This window comes from Mobula birostris, chromosome 3 (genome assembly GCF_030028105.1).
Source record: "Mobula birostris isolate sMobBir1 chromosome 3, sMobBir1.hap1, whole genome shotgun sequence".
In the NCBI taxonomy this organism is placed as follows: domain Eukaryota; kingdom Metazoa; phylum Chordata; class Chondrichthyes; order Myliobatiformes; family Myliobatidae; genus Mobula; species Mobula birostris.
The window spans coordinates 61208327-61229216 of record NC_092372.1 but is presented as its reverse complement, the minus strand read 5'-3'; the positions used below and the strand labels follow the sequence as shown (position 1 = coordinate 61229216).

The window sequence follows — 20890 nt, the reverse complement described above, 5'->3', positions numbered from 1 at the left end:
AGAAGACTGGAGACTGGGGCTGAGATGAAAATTGGATCAGCCATGATGAAATTGTGAAGCAGATGCAATGGGCCAACTGGCCTAATACTGCTCCTGCATCTTATGGTCTATGGTCTTACTAACTGATAATATAAACTAGCTAGGTGCTCAGAAATAAACCTTTGTTTTAAACTTGTCCATTATGTTAGGCAGACTGGGCAGCAAGGTAGACAGGGAAAGGAATGCGATGTCTTGTATTATCGAGGAGCTGAGGTACAAATTTGCAAGCATTTAGTAGCCATACTGAGGTACATGCAGTTAGTGTAAAGGTAGGCCTTTTATTACGTTATATACAGATTATACTTGTATATTTAGGTGAAATCAGAAAATTGAGCAGACAATGTAATTTCCAAGTCTTAACTGATAGGAAATAATATGTTTTGGGAGGCTTTGCATCGTTTTAAATTTTCTCACTCTGACTAAAACTAGCAATTCCAAATATTAAAACAGAAGTAAAAAATAATCCAAAAATCAAATCCCCAAATTCTTGTCTGGTCACTATGCATGAAATTGCAAACTAGGAGTTTTCTGTCTCAGTTGTTCAGGAACTAACCCCTGTTCCAGTAACAAAATAAAGGCTAACGCTTGCATTTAATATCATGCGTGTCATGTTACATAAAATTGTTGAATGGTTTGTACTCAATTATTTTAAATTTATTTGTGGAATCCATACATTCATTCTGGAGTTTACTCTTTAATTTAATCATATAGCCACAGTAGTAATGTTTAATTTCTAACAAAATCAGAAGTTTTGTTTAGAGAATCAAAGGATTAAGCAATTGACTTCTGATTTTATGGGCCTCACCCCACCCATATTTGCAGCTTTACTTCACCCCTCATGACATCCATTACCTATGTTCTTTTAAATAATAATTTCAAAGAAATATTTTAATGTACTCCATAGTTTTTCTACTAATGAAATCCATTTCCATGTTCATGGTAGTTTAGTTTGCCATAGCAATTAATAAAAAACTTCAAACAAACCTGCCACAGTGAACAACAACAGCCACCAGATCATACATCCGGTCCAAATTAATAGCGTCTCCTGATGTATTGAACAACCTCAGTTCCAGTGGAAAGACCACTCGGTAAGAGAGTTTTGTGTACCGATGCAATTGTTCCATATATTTGAACCTCTTCAAGTGCAATGCAAGAATCATGGGCAGCTTCTTCACGCACATTCTGTCAACCAAGAACAAAACAAATAGAAGATTAATCTGTTTACACAGAGAAATGGCAAGCCAAGTTTCTTGAAGCAAATGGCACTTCAGTAATACACGAAACTCTCACTTCCCAAAAAAAAATCCAGATGTGGGTGACTAGTTGTAAACAATAGTAAGGAATATTCTCAGATGAAAACACTACGGCTTCATTCCAATGATAAAATAGTAGGGCCTCGGCATTTACAAAATGCTGGATGAATTCAGCAGGCCAAGCAGCATCAACGGAATAAAGTAAGCAGTCAACATTTCAGGCCGAGACCCTTCCTCAGGACTGGAGAGAAAAAAAATGACATCAGAGTAAGAATGTGGGGGCAGGGGAGGAAGAAATACAAGATAATAGGTGATAGGTGAAAATGGGAGAGGGGAGGGGTGAAGTAAAGAGCTGGGAAGTCGATTGGTCAGTTCCCCCGTCTCTGCTGCATCTGGTCTCAGAATGAGGCTTTTCATTCCAGAGATAAGGAGATGTTATCCTTCTTCAAAGAAAGGGGCTGCTCTTCCTCCATCATCAATGCTGCCCTCAGCCGCATCTCTTCCATTTTGCTCATGTCTGCCTTCATCCCATCCTCCCACCACCACACCAGGGATAGGGTTCCTCTTGTCCTTACTTACCATCCCACCAGATTCCATATCCAGCAAAAAAATTTTTCGTAACATCTGCCATCTCCAACAGGATCCCATCACTGAGCACATCTTTCCCTCGCCCCACAGTGCTTTCCACAGGGATCACTCCCTAAAAGCTCTCTTGTCCATTCATCCCACTCACTGATCTCTCTGCTGGCACTTATCCTTGCTAGCTGAACAAGAGTCCTTCCAGGTGAGGGACGATTTCACCTCCAAGTCTGTTGGGGTCATACTTTACCTGATGCTCCCGGTGTGGCCTCTTGTATATTGACGAGACCTGACATAGATTGGGAGACCACTTCAGCGAGCACCTGCAGTCCATCCACCAAAAAAAAGCGAGATCTCTCAGTGACCGCCCAAATTAATTCTATTTCCCATTACCGTTCCTATATGTCAGTCCACGGCCTCCTCTAATGCCACGATGAGGCCACGTTTAGGTTGAAGGTGCAACACCTTATATTCCATCTGGGTAACCTCCAACCTGATGCCATGAACATTGATTTCTCGAACTTCTGCAAATGCCCCCCCCCACTCCCATTTCCCTCTCTCATCTGATCTCCTTACCTGCCCATCACTTCCCCCTGGTGCTCCTCCCCCTTCCCTTTTTCCCCCATGGTTTTCTGTCCTCTCCTATCAGTTTCCCCCTTCTCCAGCCCTTTATCTCTTTCACCAATTGCCCAGCTCCTTGCTTCACCCCTCCCCGTTTCACCCATCACCTACTACCTTGTATTTCTTCCTACTCTCCCCCACCTTCTTATTCTGACTTGTTGTCTATTTTGTCCAATGCTGATGAAGGGTCTCAGCTCCAAATATCAACTGTTTTCCCTTTTCCATAGATGCTGCTTGGCTTGCCGAGCTCCTCCAGCATTTTGTGTGTGTCTGTATGTGTCTCTGTCTGTCTGCACGTGTCTTGGATTTCCAGCATCTGCTGATTTTCTCTTGTTTGTGAGGGCCTCTACGTTATTCAACCTCCCGCCAAGGACTGTTGCATAATAAAAAATATTTCACCTGACGGAACAACACATGAATAACACAATAAACAAAGTACGTATGGGTCACGAAATTCTCAAAGACTGAGCTCTTCATGTTAAGGAGAGAGCAAGGTCACACATCTCCTCACCAACCCATCACTGTATCATTCTTTCATCATCATCAAACCTCCCCCCCCCCCGCCCCCAGATATAGCTATATTTACATGTTCAACTTCAGGAACAAACTCAGGAAAATTTAAAGTCCTGTGAGAGCCCTGTTGAAAGTCATTTGAAAATATTGTCCACCTGACTGCAAATTATTTCAGTTATTGCGGACACACTTGGTGGAATATGGTTACATATTTCCCTCACAAAATAACTAATTAATTTCTGAATTGTAACAACTGAAAGCCTGGATTACCATTGGCAGCCACTAGATTCAATGGGTTACCTGGGTCCTTATAGCTTCTTGAGTAGGATTGAAAAATTCTCCTTTGACGCTTTCGTATTTGCTGTTGGTATGCATTAACAGTCTGATTTCTACATCAGTACCATCTGACGTATCAGTCAATGACATAACTGTGACTTCAATTTGTTTTGAAACTTATTGAAGAAGCTGAAATGACCTCTCCAGTGCACTAAAATTCCTGTGTTTCTAAATAATCATGTGTTAAGAGTCACACTTCCAGTTTTGTAGACGTGCTCTAGAGAGACAGAATAGTGCTAGAAATGTTTCAAACGGTGTCAAAAAAGCTAATAAATATTTGCCTAACTGTGTAAGGGGTTCATTTTGACATTTTATTTTGGACCTTACTCCCTTAGCTATTGTCCTCTAAAGATGGCTTAAAAGGTACTATCAGCGTCTTCTACCAGTTTTGCCCTGTCTTCCATCATGACTACACGGTTCTAATAACAGTCACTTGTGATGGGACTTGGTCCTGTGCTGTCCAATGTTCAGTTGCAGGCTAGAGTGGATGTGAAAGCTTACGTCACATGGAACCTTAGTAAGAGGTTGAAGAGAAGTGAGATCACTAATATCAAGCCATTTCGTCAAAGCTCTCAAACTTTTAGAGACAAAGATTTAATTCTTGAAAAGCGTAAATTCAGGGTTACTAGAACTATTAATTCAGAATTTAATCACTGCTTAGCCTAGCATGTTAATTATTTGACAGCCAGAGAAGATGTACAAAATTTATAATTCCTTACAACTTGTAGATAACATAAGTTACAGGTTATACACTTTCAATGTACTCACCTTTTCTGAGCCTCCTGTTTACTACAACATGTCTCACAGTAATATTTATGTTCACTGCACAGTGTTTCCGTGTTGCTGAAGTCTCTAAGAATAAAAGTTGGGGACGTGTCACTATTAAATGTGTGTGCAAATGCTCTTAAAACATTGATTACATTAACTTTAAAATTGTACAGGAAAATTTAAACAATCTATCAGTCACAATTCAGATCACTTGTAAAGAATTATTAGAAGTTAAAAAAAGATTATAAATAGTAAGGTGGTGTGGTAAAGTGCACCATCATAGAAGTATTCAATAACAAGATGTTGTATTGGGAAATGGATCAACGTTATTAATTTCAGACACTCGTACATTCCTGTCTTAATCATAAAACAAAAAGAGAAGGCACCAACCACCATTTTTCTATAGGAATGCAAAATAGAAAAATATAGGTGAGTGGATGAGGGTTAACAAACAAAACTACATTCCCTCTTGATTAGATATTTCAACCTAATTCATTTTTTTCCTTTGGAACAGGAATAAAGGAAAGCTAGAGCAGGATTCCTGATCAATTTCATCTTCTTCAGAGATGTTGAAACTTTACATTGGGCTGGATATATTCAGTTAAGTTAGGCAGACTTCATATAGTTTTCTAGATGTTATTGGTCAGAACACAAATATCATTTTTTAAAAATCACAAATCATTATTATTGTGATCCTGTGGAGAAAATCAGTCCACACACACAAAAATTAATCTTTCCCAGGTTCAATATCAAGTTGTCTAATTTTAGATCAAATTTATACTGTCGATGTTGGTACTGGTTTTACTGCCATCATTTGTAAACCACCTGTTTCTTTACTTATCCTATTATAGTGCCAGAGTGTAATCATTTTTTTTCCCCAATCTTTTTATCAGTTTCATAAAAATAAACATAACATGGTAATGGTACAAAGTTACTGGGAATACAGGAACATAGGAAAGACTGGCAGGGGCTCACAAGGCTCGCAACCTTGTGGGCAGCACTCGCAAGAGGGCACCACTCAAGCTACGACTGAACACGAAGAGCAATACCCCCAGAGTCTCCTGAGAGAGGGGGGTGGGGGGAGGATGAGACACTCAACAGGACGGTCATACCGGCAACGGCCAGGACAGGAAACACAACTACGAAGAAGCTAAAGCAAACAACACTGACCGGAGAGGAATTCACGGTAAGGTGTCATTGTGGGAAAGCCTGCAAAAACATCAATGGGCTTAAGCTACACCAGAGCAAGTCTAGATGTGGATCAATGGTGACCCAAGTGCAGCGCACAGATGTAGGGTCTGGTGAGACGAAAAAGAATTCCGGCCAGGAAGCACCCCACAGAGCTGAAGATCCCTCCGCACTTGAGTTGCCTCAGCACCGAACAACAGACCTAGTGAGCTCCTCTTCGGCTACCCCAATCCATTCGTCAAAGAAAGACAGCATCAAATGGCCTAGATCATCAGACAACGTCACCTGGGTGCAGTTCGATGATGATCTAGACGGCATCCTGGAAGTTGCCTTAGCAGGTCCAGTACACACAAAGATCAATTCACTCACAGCCATAGCGTACGATCTAGCTAAGGAACGATTTGGCCCAATGGAGCGGAAAGGCCAGCTGGAGTTACCGCGGCAACCAAATAGGAGGGAAACAGAGATTCGTCGCTTGAGAGGCGAATTAAAGGCACTCGACAAGAGATTTAAAACCAGCTCAACGGCCGAAAAAGAAGGCGTCAAGGACTTAACCAGTATGCTGCGGGAAAAACTGTGCAAACTCTGGAGGGTGGAACAACTGCGACAGCAAAGAAAGAAGAAAGAGAAAAGGCGAGTGCAGCTTGTGAGAGATCCATTCAGCTTCACCAGGACTCTTCTCGGCCAACAAAAATCTGGTATACTATCCAGCTTGAAGCCAGAGGTAGAGAAGTTCCTGCGGGAGGCACACAGCGACCCATGGAGGGGTCAGGGACTAGGAACCAATCGGGCTGTGCGTAGACCAGAAAATCCATCAATTGAACTGAATGTGAAAGAGCCTACATGGCAGGAAATCCAGGATATCATCCGGAAAGCTAAAGCATCAGCTGCCCCAGGCCCGAGCGGCATACCTTATAAGGTGTATAAGAAATGCCCAAAACTTCTTCGGAGGCTGTGGAAAGTCATGAGAAAGATCTGGGCCAAAGGTACTATTCCATCAAGTTGGAAATTGGCAGAGAGATGCTTTATTCCAAAGGAAGAGGTTTCTTCCACAACTTCCCAGTTTAGGACAATTTCTCTCCTGGATGTGGAATGCAAGATTTTCTTTTCTGTGCTCCCAAGAAGGCTGACTTCTTACATGATGCAGAACCGCTATATCAACACATCCATCCAGAAAGGCGGTATTCCAGGCTTTTCGGGGTGTCTGGAACACACCTCAATGATTAGCCATTTGATCCGTGAGGCCAAGCAGAAAAAAAGGCGACCTAACAGTTGTCTGGTTAGACCTCGCGAACACCTATGGGTGTATTCCACATGACCTCATCCTAGAAGGACTCGACCACTACTACATCCCAGTGGCTATTCGAGACATGATCACCAGCTACCGAGGAGATGAACTCAGATTTACATCAGCCCATTTTACAACTAGTTGGCAGGACCTTCAGAAGGGGATTCCAACAGGGTGCATCATCTCCCCCACCCTATTTATTATGGGAATGAACCTCCTATTATCAGCAGCAGAAGATGTAACCCGCGGCCCAACGCTGGAGTCAGGCATTGTTCAGCCGGCTCTACGAGGGTTCATGGACGACATCACTATAACAACTGTGTCACATGTCCAAGCAAGATGGGTATTGGAAACCCTGGGTAATGTAGCCACTTGGGCGAGGATGTCCTTCAAGGTTAAGAAGTCCAGGTGCATGGTGATCAGAAAGGGCAAAGTTACTAGCAAGTTTAGCCTCCAGGTTCAGGGTGAGGTCATCCCTTCCATCGAAGATAACCTGATAAAATGCTTGGAGAAGTGGTTTAATGTGTCACTGACAGATGGGGCCAATGTCACCAATGCTGTGAAGCAGACAGACGAATGGCTGAAGAAGATTGACAAATCCGGGCTTCCGGGTAAATTCAAACCCGGCTGTACCAATACAGCATTCTGCCCAGGCTTCTCTGGCTTTTCACACTTTATGAGTTCCCCATGACTGTCGTAGAGGGCATCGAGAGGAAAACCAACAAGCACCTGCGGAGATGGTTGGGAGTTCCCCCAAGCTTCCCTTCAGTGGGCCTCTACATTCGTTCTGGGCAACTGTAGCTTCCCCTGTCATCGGTTGTAGAGGAATTCAAGGTGGCAAAATGCAGAGCTTTATTAAGCTTGAGAGATTCCAATGACGTCACGGAAAAGCAAACAGGCGTTACAACCAGATCTGGGCGCAGGTGGGCAGCTAACGCAGCTGTGGAGGAGGCAGTGTGTTCTCTGAAGCTGCGAGATATCACCAGCAACCCCTGCGTCGGGCGGCAAGGCCTCAGCTCAGTTCACTTCCAGAAGTGGGGAAACGCAAGCATAAGGAATAGGTGAGACATGATACAGGCAGAAGTACAGATCCGTGAGGAAGAGAAGCGGATTTCAAAGGCAGTGGAACAAGGGTCCCAGGGTGACTGGACAAAATGGGATCTGCCTAAGCACAAGATCTCATGGGCAGAGTTATGGAGACTGGAGCCATTCCGTATTTCCCTCCTCTTGCGATCCGTGTATGACACTCTTCCTTCGCCATTACATCTGTACACATGGGGGATGAGAAAGGACCTGAACTGCAAGCTCTGTGGTCAAAAGGGGACACTGGCTCATATACTGTCCAGGTGTAAAACAGCTCTAACTCAAGGACGGTATAGGTGGCACCATGATAAGGTGCTTCTGGCTCTTGCTGACACACTAGAGCGGGAGAGATGCAAGAAGAGGACGGCTGGCACAGATTTGAGGAAGACCATCACCTTCATCAAAGATGGAGCTAGGCCTTTCGTAACCAAACAACCAAAGCCCAATCTGCTGCTAACGGCCAGTTCCTGGGAGATGAGGGTCGATGTGGGAAGGAGGCTGCAGTTCCTGGATGTGGTGCACACAACCCTACGCCCGGACATTGTACTGTGGTCAACCGAAGACAAGAAAATAATCGAGTTGACTGTGCCGTGGGTACAGTGATCTTAAGTTCTCTTTCCAAATTAGTTTTAGTTTTATTAGGTACATAAATTCATAATTATATTATAAATAATTTCTACAACACCTTTCTGAAAAAGATTTAGGATATAAATGTGGAAAGTTAGGAGAAACAGTAATTTAAAAGTTTCTAACCTGTAGATATCTAAAAAAGTTAGATAGTTGTTCGAAGGATATAAAACAATTATCCAAAAATAAATCACGAAATCGTACTATACCTTTGATTTTCCAATCTAAATAAGCTTGATCCATAGTGGAAGATTGAAAACAGAAACTAGATATAATAGGACTTGCTAAAATAAATTGATTCAACCCAAAAAAATTTCGAAATTGAAACCATATATGTAAAAGTATGTTTAACTATTGGGTTATTCGTTTGTTTATACAATTTAGAAAGAATAAAAGGAAGCGAAGTCCCTAAAATAGAACCCAGTGAAAACCCTTGTAAAGAATTAAATTCAAGATTTACCCAATGTGGACTTGAAATTACACCCAAGTTCCGTAACCAAAATTTCAACTATCGAATGTTAATTGCCCAATAGTAAAATCTAAAATTCGGGAGCGCTAACCCCCCTCTCCCCTTTTTTAGCTTTCTGTAAATGCCTTTTACCTAAACTAGGGTTTTTTTTCTGCCATATATATATATATATATGAGGAAATTTTTGAATCAACATCATCAAAAAAGGATTTTGGAATAAAAATTGGTACCGTTTGAAATACATATAAAAATTTAGGCAAAATAATCATCTTGATAGCATTGATCCAACCCATCAGTGACAAAGACATTGGTGACCATTTAGTAAGCAAAAGTTTAATCTGATCAATTAAAGGTAAAAAAATTAGCTTTAGATAAATCTTTATGCTTTTTCATGATTTTAACCCCTAAATATATAAAAAGAGTCAGTAACCAATTTAAATGGTAGACATCCATAAATAGGAACCTGCTTATTTAGGGGAAATAGTTCACTCTTATTAAGGTTCAATTTATAACCAGAAAAATTACTAAATTGAGCCAACAAAGATAAAATAACAGGAATTGATTTCTCCAGATTAGAGATATATAATAACAAATCATCGGCATATAATGATAATTTATGTATTTCATTTCCACGGGTAATACCAAAAATGTTAGGTGAGTCTCGGATAGCAATTGCTAAAGGTTCAAGGGCAATATTAAATAATAATGAACTAAGAGGGCATCCTTGCCTAGTACCCCCAGATAGACGAAAGAAGGGAGATCTTTGATTATTAGTACAAACCGAAGCTACAGGGGTGTGATAAAACAATTTAATCCAGGATATAAATATCAGACTAAAATTAAATTTCTCGAACACACTAAATAAATATGGCCATTCAACTCTATCGAAAGCTTTCTCAGCATCTAATGAAATAATACATTCCGGAGTGTTATGTGAAGGAGTATAAACAATATTCATTAACCTCCTGATATTAAAAGATGAATAACGGTTTTTAATAAATCCTGTTTGGTCCACAGAGATAATTTGAGGTAATACCTTCTCTAACCTAGTTGCTAAAATTTTTGAATCTACATTCAAAAGAGATATCGGTCTATATAATGCACAATCAGTAGGATCTTTATTCTTTTTAAGAATTAAAGAAACAGAAGCTTCATAAAACGATTGTGGTGATTTACCTAATCTGTTTGCTTCTTTGAATATTCTAGACAACCAAGGAGAGAGAATACAGGAAAAAGACTTAAAAAATTCCACTGTAAAACCATCAGGACCAGATGCTTTACTGGAATTCATTGAGAAGATTACAGCTGTTATTTCTTCCTCTGTAATAGGAGTTTCTAATTTTAAACAATCTTAGGGTGATAATTTCAGAAAGTTCAATTTTCTTAGAAAATCATGCATGATGTTAAAATCATGAGGAAAATCAGAATGGTATAAAGAGGTATAAAATTCTTGAAAGGTTTTGTTTATCTCATCATGATCAACTGTCAAAGTATCATCATATTTACGGATCTTAGTAATTTGACGTTTAACCAAAGTAGATATCAATTGATTAGCTAATAATTTACCTGATTTATCACTATGAATATAAAACTCATTTCTAGTTTTCATTAATTGATTTTCGATTGAGGATGTTAATAGTAAACTATGTTCCATTTGGAGTTCAACTCTCTGTTTATAAGGCTCCTTGCTATCTTTTTTTTATCAATTTCTTTAATTTTATCAACCAACACAAGTATTTCATTCTTAATACGTTTTTTTAAACCTACAGAATAGGAAATAACCTGTCCACAGATATAAGCTTTAAAAGTATCCCATACTGTTCCGTTGGAAATTTCTTCTGTAATATTAGTTGAAAAGAAGAAATCAATCAGTTCCTTCATAAACTTAACAAAGTCCAAGTCTTGAAGCAAATTAGAATTAAATCGCCATTGTCTATTAGTAGAAGTAGTATCCATTAACTTAATAAAATGTTTCCTTGGAGCATGATCCGAAATGGCGATAGTGTCATAATTGCAATCAATTACAGATGGAATTAAACAATAGTCAATAAAAAAGTAGTCAATTCGAGAATAAGAATGATAAATATGTGAGAAGACTGCAAACTCTTTGTCCTTTGGGTGTAGAAATCTCCAAATTTCAGAAATCCCAGAATCAGTCATAAAACAGTTGATAAGAGTAGCTGACTTATTCAGTAGAGCCGGACTACATATGGATCTATCCAACATGGGATTTAAACACAAGTTAAAATCCTAGGAAAGGAAGTGAATAGATGCTTAAAAAATTCAGGATAATCCACATTTGGAGCATAAACGTTAACCATAGCAACTTTTTTTTATTAAAAAGTAACCCAGTAATTAACAAAAATCTACCACTAGGATCTGAGATAATGTCTTGATGAGTAAATGTAATTGAAGAATCTATAAAAATTGAAATGCCTAAGACTTTGGCTTGGGAGTTCGAGTGGTATTGTTAATCCTTCCAAAACTTAAAGAAGCGTTGATTATCCTCTTTCCTTACATGAGTTTCTTGTGCAAAAATAATGTGAGCATTCAGTCTTTGGAATACTTTCAAAATCTTTTTCCGTTTTATGGGATGATTTAAACTATTTGTATTCCAAGAGACAAAATTAATAATGTGAGCCATAATTTAATGGTAACCCTTTGGTATATAAAGAGTTAACCCTAATGTAAACTCATGAGATCAGAAGAGGAATAAATATTCACAGCGGAACGGGAAATCACGACACTGCAGACATTTTTGTAGTACTAAATCAGCCCAATAGAAAAAAATAATAAAAAAGAAAAAAGAGACCCTTCCACCCTCCACCCCTGAAATCCCCGATCTAAGCCACAGAAGGCTGAAAAAACTAACTAATACTAAATCTAACCCCATTTCTGCAGGAGGCAACTCCAAAAATATATGTTACAAAGAAGACCCCTGAAATCCAATAAAAAAAATTAAACACTGTGCTATAATAATCTACATATTGTGATTTCTAAAATACATGGAAAAAAAAGTTAGTACCAATACATATGATTAGTGAATTACAAATAAAAGTAATTAGAAATGTCGCTTCCAAAAAAAGAGGAATTATGGGAAAAAGAAACCTAAGAACATGGCGTACACAGAAAGAACAAAGGAAATTATGCGAAAAGGGAAACAGACTGCCATTTTAATTATACAAAAGCAAAAATAAAGAAAATGTTCCTCCATATAGTCACAATTTATCATCAAATCGAATCATTAATGACAATGTCAGAAATCAAATAGTTAAAAATTAACTAGTTAAAGAAAAGTAAAATTTCTTGTGAAAGAGAAAAAAAAAACTTTAGATGAGTTGTGAAAAAATACCTACACTACTAACCACAGACAAAAATCTTGAACTTGTAAAAAACCTCCTTCATATGGTAATTGAAGGTTTATTTTTTTTTTTTAAAAAAACACCTGTAAAAAGAGCCGGTGCTGAAAGCGGAGAACATTAACTAAAGGATGGTGTCCGTATCAGATGGGTAGTTCTCACCCAAAAAACTTCCAACAGCACTTGTGGAATGGAAGACACAATGAGATCCATCAGAAAGAGACGTGCACGGTACAATAATGCCAGTTTAAGATTATTTGATAGCATTCCGACATCAGAGGTTTAAAAGCCAGTCGCTCTTTCATCACTTCGGGACTGTAGTCTTCAACCAAACGGAATGAATGTTGTCGATATTTAATCATACCTTGCCGGCGGGCAATACAAATAAGTTGTTCTTTAACGCTAACATAATGGAAACGGAGAATAATTGGGCTCGGTCTAGATTCGGCAGATACCGACTTTGGACGCGGTATACGATGGACGTGTCAAGCAATGGGGGATCGTTGGGAAATACCGAACTAAACGCATCCCTTAAAAGTTGAGAAAAAAATATTGAAGGGTCTCCATCCTCAACATCCTCAGGGAGACCAATTATACGCAAGTTCTGTCTACTACATCGATTTTCAAGATCAATAACCTTGGATTTAAAATGTTCCAGTTGTTTAGTGATCGAAGCTAAATTCTGCTCCAATTTCTTGATTTTTAAGTCACTCTTCTGAGATTTAGTATCTAGTTCAGAAATTTTACTTCTATGTTGCTTAACTTCACAATCCAGCGATTTCAGAGATTCCATGATTGACTCTAAGTCTTCTTTAAAACTTTGACGTTGTTGTTCAAATTTTTCCTCTAAAAACTTCATCATAATTTCATAAGATAGCTCCGTTTGTTTAGGATCACCTTTTCTTTTTCCTCCGTTCCCATCGGAATCTTTCCCGCCTTTTATTTTGGATCTTGTACTCATTTCTTCAGACTTCACAGTTACAGTTCAAGAAAAAAATCAGTAAAATAAAATAAGTCTTCTAGTGTAGGTAAAAATTGGTTAAGTAAGGGAAATCATAGGTTAAAAAAAAGATAACGGGAATGGAGCGAAGCCAAAAACAGCCTCACTCCATGAGCGCTCCCTGCAGAATCCCTGTAATCATTTCTAACTCCAAATCAGCCCAGACCTTTCCCTCATTTTGTACCCCACCATTACAAATCTCACTCCACAGCACCAATATCAAACTCCACTTCTCCTCCTATCCTTATCTTCCAGTGTCTTCGAGGTCTGACAAATCAATCTGAAATATTAATCTTTCTGCCATCATTCTTTGTATGATATTGAATATAGAAACATGGAAAATCTACAGTACAATACAGGCCCTTCGGCCCACAAAGTTGTGCCGAACGTGTCCCTACCTTAGAAATTACTAGGGTTACCTATAGCCCTCTATTGTTCTAAGCTCCATGTACCTATCCAAAAGACTCTTAAAAGACCCTATCGTATCGGCCTCCACCACCACCACCGGCAGCCCATTCCACGCACTCACCACTCTCTACGTAAAAAAACCTACCCCTGACATCTCCTCTGTACCTACTCCCAAGCACCTTAAACCTGTGCCCTCTTGTGGCAGCCATTTCAACCCTGGAAGGTAGTGAGGTGACCAGAACTCAGAATATTTCCATGAATTTCTATCTGCATTCCTAGTAAACAAAATATCAAACAGGGATCTTATTTTTTTTAAATAAGCTCCCTATATTTGTTGCAATGACAGCCTTTTAAAAGCCTGCGGCGGTAATACATTCTGTAGCAATAATACCCTATTTAAGACCATACAACATAGGAGTAGAATTAGGCCATTTCACTCATCAAGTCTGCTCCGCCATTCAATCATGGCTGATCCTTTTATCCCCTCCTCAGCCCCACTCCCCTACCTTCTTCCCGTAACCTTTGATGCCATGTCCAATCAAGAACCTATCAAACTCTGCCTTAAATACACCCAATGACCTGGATTCCAGAGCTGCCTGTGGCAATAAATTTCACAAATTCAGCACTCTCTGGCTAAAGAAATTTCTCAGCATCCTTTTTAAATGGATGCTCCTCCATCCTGAGGCTGCGCCCTCTTGCCCTAGACTCCCCCACCATGGGAAACATCCTTTCCACATCTACTCTGTCTAGGCCTTTCAACATTCAAAAGGTTTCAATGAGATCCCCCCCCCCCTTCCTTCTGAATTCCAGCAAGTACAGACCCAGAGCTATCAAATATTCCTCCTCTAACTATTTCATTTCTGGAATCATCCTTGTGAACCTCCTCTGAACCCTCTCCAATGCCAGCACATCTTTTCTGAGATGAGGAGCCCGAAAGTGTTCATAATACTCAAGGCAAGACCTCACCAGTGCTTTATAAAGCCTCAGCATCACATCCCTGCACTTTTATTCTAGACCGCTTGAAATGAATGCTAACATTACATTTGCCTTCCTCACCACTGACTCTACCTCGAAGTTAACCTTTAGGGTGATAAATACATTTAATCGAATCTTAAGCAGCAAAATCTATTGCAGAAAACCATGAGAATCTCAAGGTATTTATTGATTGAACATTAAGTTTTATAAACTACCCAATTTACTCTTTTCTTGGCTCCTTATATTTAATGTTACAAGATACAGCCCAATACACACTGTAGCTACTTTATTACGTACAACCGGTTGTTAATGCCAATATCTAGTCGACCAATCACGCAACAGCAACTCAAGGCATGAAAGCATGCCGAGATGGTCAAGAGGTTCAGTTGTTGTTCAGACCCAACATCAGAATGGGGAACAAGTGTGATCTCAGTCACTTTCACTGTGTTACAACAGTGGTGTGCAGAACAGTATCCCTGAATGCACATACCGAACCTTGAAGTGGATGGGCTACAGTAGAAGATCACAAACATGCACTCCTGTATTATGTACCTCCTGTACCTAACAAAGTGGCTACTGTGTGTACATTCTTTATCAATTGAAGAGATCCGTTCCATTAATCAATATTCAATGCCAGTAGCCATAGAAAGATTTTAATGTCTGCCAAGACATTTTATCCCATCTATTTTGCTCACTTAATCATGCTTTAGTTCAAGGGTGTCAGGACTTGCTTGTGAAATTAACTTCTGCATTAGGCAACTGGAAGCATATCAGGAACAAATCCAACACTTTGTCGAAATATCTGTCTTAGAATATCCATTTTGCAGATCTAAAGTTAGAGAAATCTGGATGCCCTATTTTATGGTTTACAAAAGACTGCCGTGCTGGTACTGTGACCAACTAGAAAAGCTAACAGAATATTTCATAATTTTTTTGCTGGGAGAGAGAACCAAATACAAAAGTAGAGAAGTTATGCTTCAGTTACAAAATGGTTTTGGCAAGACTACAGCACACCTGGTGTACTGCATACTGTGATTATCTTATTTAAAAGGTCATCTTAATGCATTGGAAATAGTTCAGAGATATTTCATTGAACTAATGTTCAAAGTGAACAAGATGTCTTAAGAAAAGCTGCACAGGCTAGACTTGTATTCTCTGGAGCTTAGAAGAGTAAATGGAGAACTGGTCTAGACATGGAAGATCCTGAGGGGTATTAGCCAGAGCACATGTTGAGAAATTATGAAGTGACTGGTGGGGGGGTGGGGTGGTGATAGAGCTCACTTCTAAAAGTATGTTGACGCCCATTTAAGAAAGATGGCATTTTTTCTTCAGGGAGGGTTGTGTTATTTGACATTCAATTTCCTCAAGTGTTAGAGGAAGTCGTCTCTGAATATTTAAGGCATAGGGAGGTAGATAGTTGATAAGCAGACTAGTGAAAAGTTACCAAGGGTAAAATGGAGTTAAAGTCACACTTAGATCAGCCCTGACCTTATTAAAAGGTAGAGTAATCCTGACAGGCAGAGGCCTACTCCCCCTTCATATGTGTAGATTGGGTAGTGTTAATGGTTTCTACTTATTTTTGAAACTTCCGCCATGTAACACTTTAAAAAGCTGGAAAGAGAAATCTCCTTTAAAATTAAAACACCTACCATTGAGACAAGCAAAACAACTACTTTATAAAGATAGCTTTAAATTATATAATTTCCAAGATTACTTAACTGGTCACTACTTACCTGAGGCAATGGGTAATTGATGTGTTCTGTTCCACGTCAACTGAAAGATCCAAAAAATCTTCATCTTTGCTGCTAACCTGCAGAAAACCCTTTATGCGTTAACATATACTTCCCATGTTACAAATATGTCTACATTTCAAAAGTATTTTTCAGTGTGATGCATTTTGGGATGCTCAGAGGTAGTGAACTACAAGTGATTTTTTTTCCCACTTTGACAAAGTTTAAGTATACGTAAGGGGTATTGAATATAAAAATAGAGTAGTCAGCTGAAACTTTGCTGGAATTTTGTGCTTAATTCATAGTCCTATACTTTAGGAAGGATGTCAAGGATCTGGAGGGTGCTCTATAGAAAATACTTAATAGAATCATACACAGGATGAGCAATTTTCGTTACATGCACAAATTGGAGAACTTGGAATTATTCTCCTTAGAGTGGATGGTCTAAGAGACATCTAAATGAAGCATTCAAGATCCTGAAAGGTTCTAATACCAAAAATAAGAAAGAGACTATTTCATCTACAGAATAGCCAACATCCACAAGTAATAATTTCAATATGGTTACCAAAATTCTAAAGTGAAACAAGAAGGTTAAAAAAAGCTCAAAAGCAAAATTTAAAAAGTAGCAATATCAGATTCTAAAAAGTAAATTCAGAAAAAGGAACTGACATCCAGATGAACAATTCTCAGTTACTGAGGTTAAGGGTAGTAGGTTATTATGACTGCTTGTGCCTGCTGTACCAGTAAACAGACATGGCTGTTCAACTTCAATTTGATTTCTCTCCAATAACCCCTAATCCACCACCACAACACCCATGTTCCTAGATTTTTCGGGGTCAAAAAAAATCTGTAATCTTTTTGTTTTAAGAAAAGTGTTCACGTTTTGGATCTGGGCATTGCTGACAAGGACACCTTATTGCCCATCCATAAATGCCAACCTGCAGCCCTAAACAAAAGCAAGCAATCACAATTATTGAGAATCCAGAGCCCGTCTGGAGTTGCAAATTTGAAGGTTTCAAAGAAGAAATGACACCTTATCTCAATCCTAAATGTCTGATCCACTGCCTCAAGCTTGACTTCTCGTTCTACACTTGCTAAGGATAATGGCTTTGCAGCATTTACTGATGAGTTTTCTGAAGCTGTTCTTTGTTAGATTATGGTCTTCTCTCAGAAAGAAACTTAGTGGATGGTTTGGGCATCAACTTCCATACCCTTCCTTGGTAAAATGATCAAAAAGCACACACAATAATGACACTAATGATCATTACAACACTGTGGATCAAGTTGCAAATTTTTGGTATTATCACTCAAACTGGAAACATCACATCCATCACTTTAAAAATTTATTCACATCACAAACCTTCACTGGCTACAGTGTCTACTAGCCGCATGATACACAGTAGCACTGACCAAGGTTTCTTTCAACATCTCCCAAACTTAACTGCACAACTACCCAAAGAAAACCAGAAGACATAGGGAATATCACCAATTCTAAGATCACTTCTGTGTATCTCTGAGTCAGAATTGTAACTTCATTGTTCCTTTACTGCTTTGAAATCTAAATCTTAGAATTCCCTATCCAAAAGTATCTTCATATCTACAAACACTGCAACAAGATGACTCAATATCACTTGCTGAAGGACAATTAGAAGTGGTTGATAAATAATGGCTTTGCTTTTGAAATCCATTTCTTATCAATAAAATAAGTTAATTTACATTTTTGCATGCAGTCTCATGACTATTTGACTTACATTTTGCATAAATTGCTGACTTGTCTCAGGCGCTATGTAACAAGGTTTAGTTTGTTTGCATGTATTTAAAAAGGTTGTTTTGAACACTGGGAGAATACAGGATACCTTACAGCAGTATAGGCCATGAAAATTAACCTTACAGGATTCACAAATCACAACCAAAAGAACTGAGATACAGAATAAAAAACATTTTTATAGAATGTGAAGAAAAAACAAAGTATAGATACAGAACTGAACTAATTTAGCAAGAGCAATGATTACAGACTGCCATTTCACAGTGGAAAGCCACTTAAGAGACCTTCTTTGGAAGCTGACGAGCCAATCACTTTTACTGATACTTCTACAACAAACAATGCATGTTTTAAATCAAACAAGCTACAGACAAAGTAGGACTTGAATAATTCAAAATAAAGTTACATTTTCTTCTATATAATTTCTTTTAATTATTAAATCAAAATAAAATTTTACAATTCAGCCAAATTCAGATAATCTATATTCAAAAGGCTGACCATTTCAGTTGAATTCATAATCTCAATTATACTGCTCGTGAAAAAGATACAGGAATTTCTCATTCAAGAGGTAAAATCTAATAACTGGAGGACATACAGCAGAGGAATTGGATAATCCACTAGTTTAAAGTGAAACCAAGAATCTTATCCACATTTGAAAATTAGTTTTAAGAATTAGCAAGCATGTTTTTCAATAGTAAAATTAAAGTGCAAATTTTCTGTGTCTTTACTTACTGTTTCACAGTTCAGACATCTGGTCTCATTCGTGAGTGTTCCCTGAAAAATTTCATGTACCCATGTGGGTTCAAGTTTGTTCTCTTCAATTTCATTTGCATTTCCATTCTTCAATTTTCCATTCTGTTTCTCCTGCTTCTTCTCTTCCTGCAAGATGTCAGCGATGGTATTCAGCAGGTAGTTCAGAAACTCGTGTGCATCTTGTTGCATGTAGTTATCAAACAAATCTACAGTTAAAAAGAAAAATAATTATTTCACAATTGCAGACCTTTATCAGATCATGCAGGATTAGCTCCATAGCGTGCTTGTGGTGCTGTGCTACAAGTTCCGCTATGAGCATCTCCAAAACAAAGTTTTGGGGAAGACATTTTATCATGAGTATTATTGATAGAGATCCCATAAAAATGACAGTGACTTTTTTCAGCCAGTGTGTAAGCACTCACTTTCTGCCATTATGAAAGTATGAATAGGTAAATTGAAGGTATAGATGAGCAAATTGAGTAATACTGCATTGTGTGGTTATACCTTATGGTACTGAACTTATCCATAGAAGAGGTAAAAAAAATAATACCCCAAAACCATGTTTATTACTCAATCAAGCTGTCACTTAACCATTCAGAATCACATCATCTTATATGACATGAAATTTGTTGTTTTGTGGCAGAACATTGGAAAGACATTAAATTATTGTCAATTACAATAAATAAATAGTCAAAAAGGAATAATGAGGTAGGTTTCACGGACCATTCAGAAATCTGATGGCTGAGGAGAAGACGCTGTTTCTAAATCATTGAATGTAGGTCTTCAGGCTCCTGTACCTTGGTAAAGAAGAGGTCATGTTCCATATGGTGAGGGCCTTTCGTGAGAGATGCCACTTTTGTAAGACAGCATCTCTTGAACATGTCCTCGATGGTGGGAAGAGTTGTGCTCATGACAGAGCTGGCTGAATCAACAAACCTCCACAGCCACTTACAATCCTCTGCATTGGACACACCACACCAAGCCACATGCAAACAGTCAGAATTCTCTCTATCTAGATCTACAGAAACTTGCAAGATTGATTGGTGACATACCAAATCTTCTCAAAATCCTAATGCAGTGGAGCCACTGGCATGCCTTCTTTGTGACTGTATCAATGTGTTGGGTCCAGGCCTGATCCTCTGAAATGTTAACACGCAGAAACTTAAATCTGCTCATGCTTTCCACCACTGGCCCCTCTGTGAGCTTTGGTGTGTATTCTCATAACCTTCCCTTCTCAAAATCCACTATCAATTCCTTGGTCTTGCTGACATTAAGTGCAGGATTATTGTTGCAATAACACGCAACCAATTGATTGATCTCACTCCTATGTGCTTCCTTGTAACTATTTGAGATTTTAACCAAAAACAGTGGTCTCAATTGCAAATCTGTAGATGTTGTTTGGGCTGTGCTTAGCCAGAGAGTCATGAGTGGACAGTTGAGCAGTGGCTAAGCACAAATCATGAGGAGCACTCATGCTGATTGTCAGCAAGAAGATGGTCATCACAGATGCATACTGACTGTGGTGTCCCAATTAGAAAATTGAAGATCAATAACTAGGGCAACTACTTGGAATTTCTGAGCTTGCAAAAAGGGGGCAGGGGACCATACATCAAATCATACAGCACAGAAATAAACTCTCAATGCTGACCATCAAATGCTCATCTTTACTAATTCCATTTATCAGCTTTTTGTCTGTGGCCTTGAATGATGTGGTTATATATTTCTAAAATATTGTGGGAGTTTCTGACTCCAACATCCTCTTAGCAGTGCTTCACATTCCAAATTCCCTTGGAGTTAAAAAAGGATTCTTCCTCAAATCACATCTGGAACATAAGTCCTCTAGTTTTAAACCCTTCCCCAGGAGAAAAGTTTTCCATTGTCTCCCCAATCAAAGCCGTTCCTAATTTTAAATACATCTTAAGTAACCCTTCAAGTTCCTTTAAGGAAAACAAACCCACCCTATCTAGTCTTGCTGCATAGTTACCAAGTAAAATACAAGAGGTCCAGGTATAACTTTCGGAAAGCCATCTCACATGAGAAGTGGCAATCCAGACCAAACTTGAATCACTGAAGGATGCTCAATAGCTGTAGCAGGGCTATAATGCTATCAACTCCTACAAAGTGAAGCCAAACAACATA

General features: G+C 38.8%; 1 protein-coding gene across 3 annotated transcripts in view; it reads right to left on the bottom strand.

The window, feature by feature from the left end:
- usp46 (ubiquitin specific peptidase 46) overlaps window positions 1-20890 on the bottom strand; it is an 83520-nt gene that overhangs the window by 11424 nt on the left and 51206 nt on the right. For all 3 annotated transcript variants that reach the window (XR_011885350.1, XM_072252717.1, XM_072252716.1), the window contains 4 exons: window positions 18731-18957; window positions 16240-16316; window positions 4110-4193; window positions 1024-1221 (listed from right to left, as the gene is read on the bottom strand). Coding sequence is in view for 2 of the 3 variants with exons in the window: in XM_072252717.1 (XP_072108818.1) it covers window positions 1024-1221; window positions 4110-4193; window positions 16240-16316; window positions 18731-18957 (586 nt within the window). In the remaining variant the exon portion in view is untranslated. The remainder of the gene's footprint in view (window positions 1-1023; window positions 1222-4109; window positions 4194-16239; window positions 16317-18730; window positions 18958-20890) is intronic.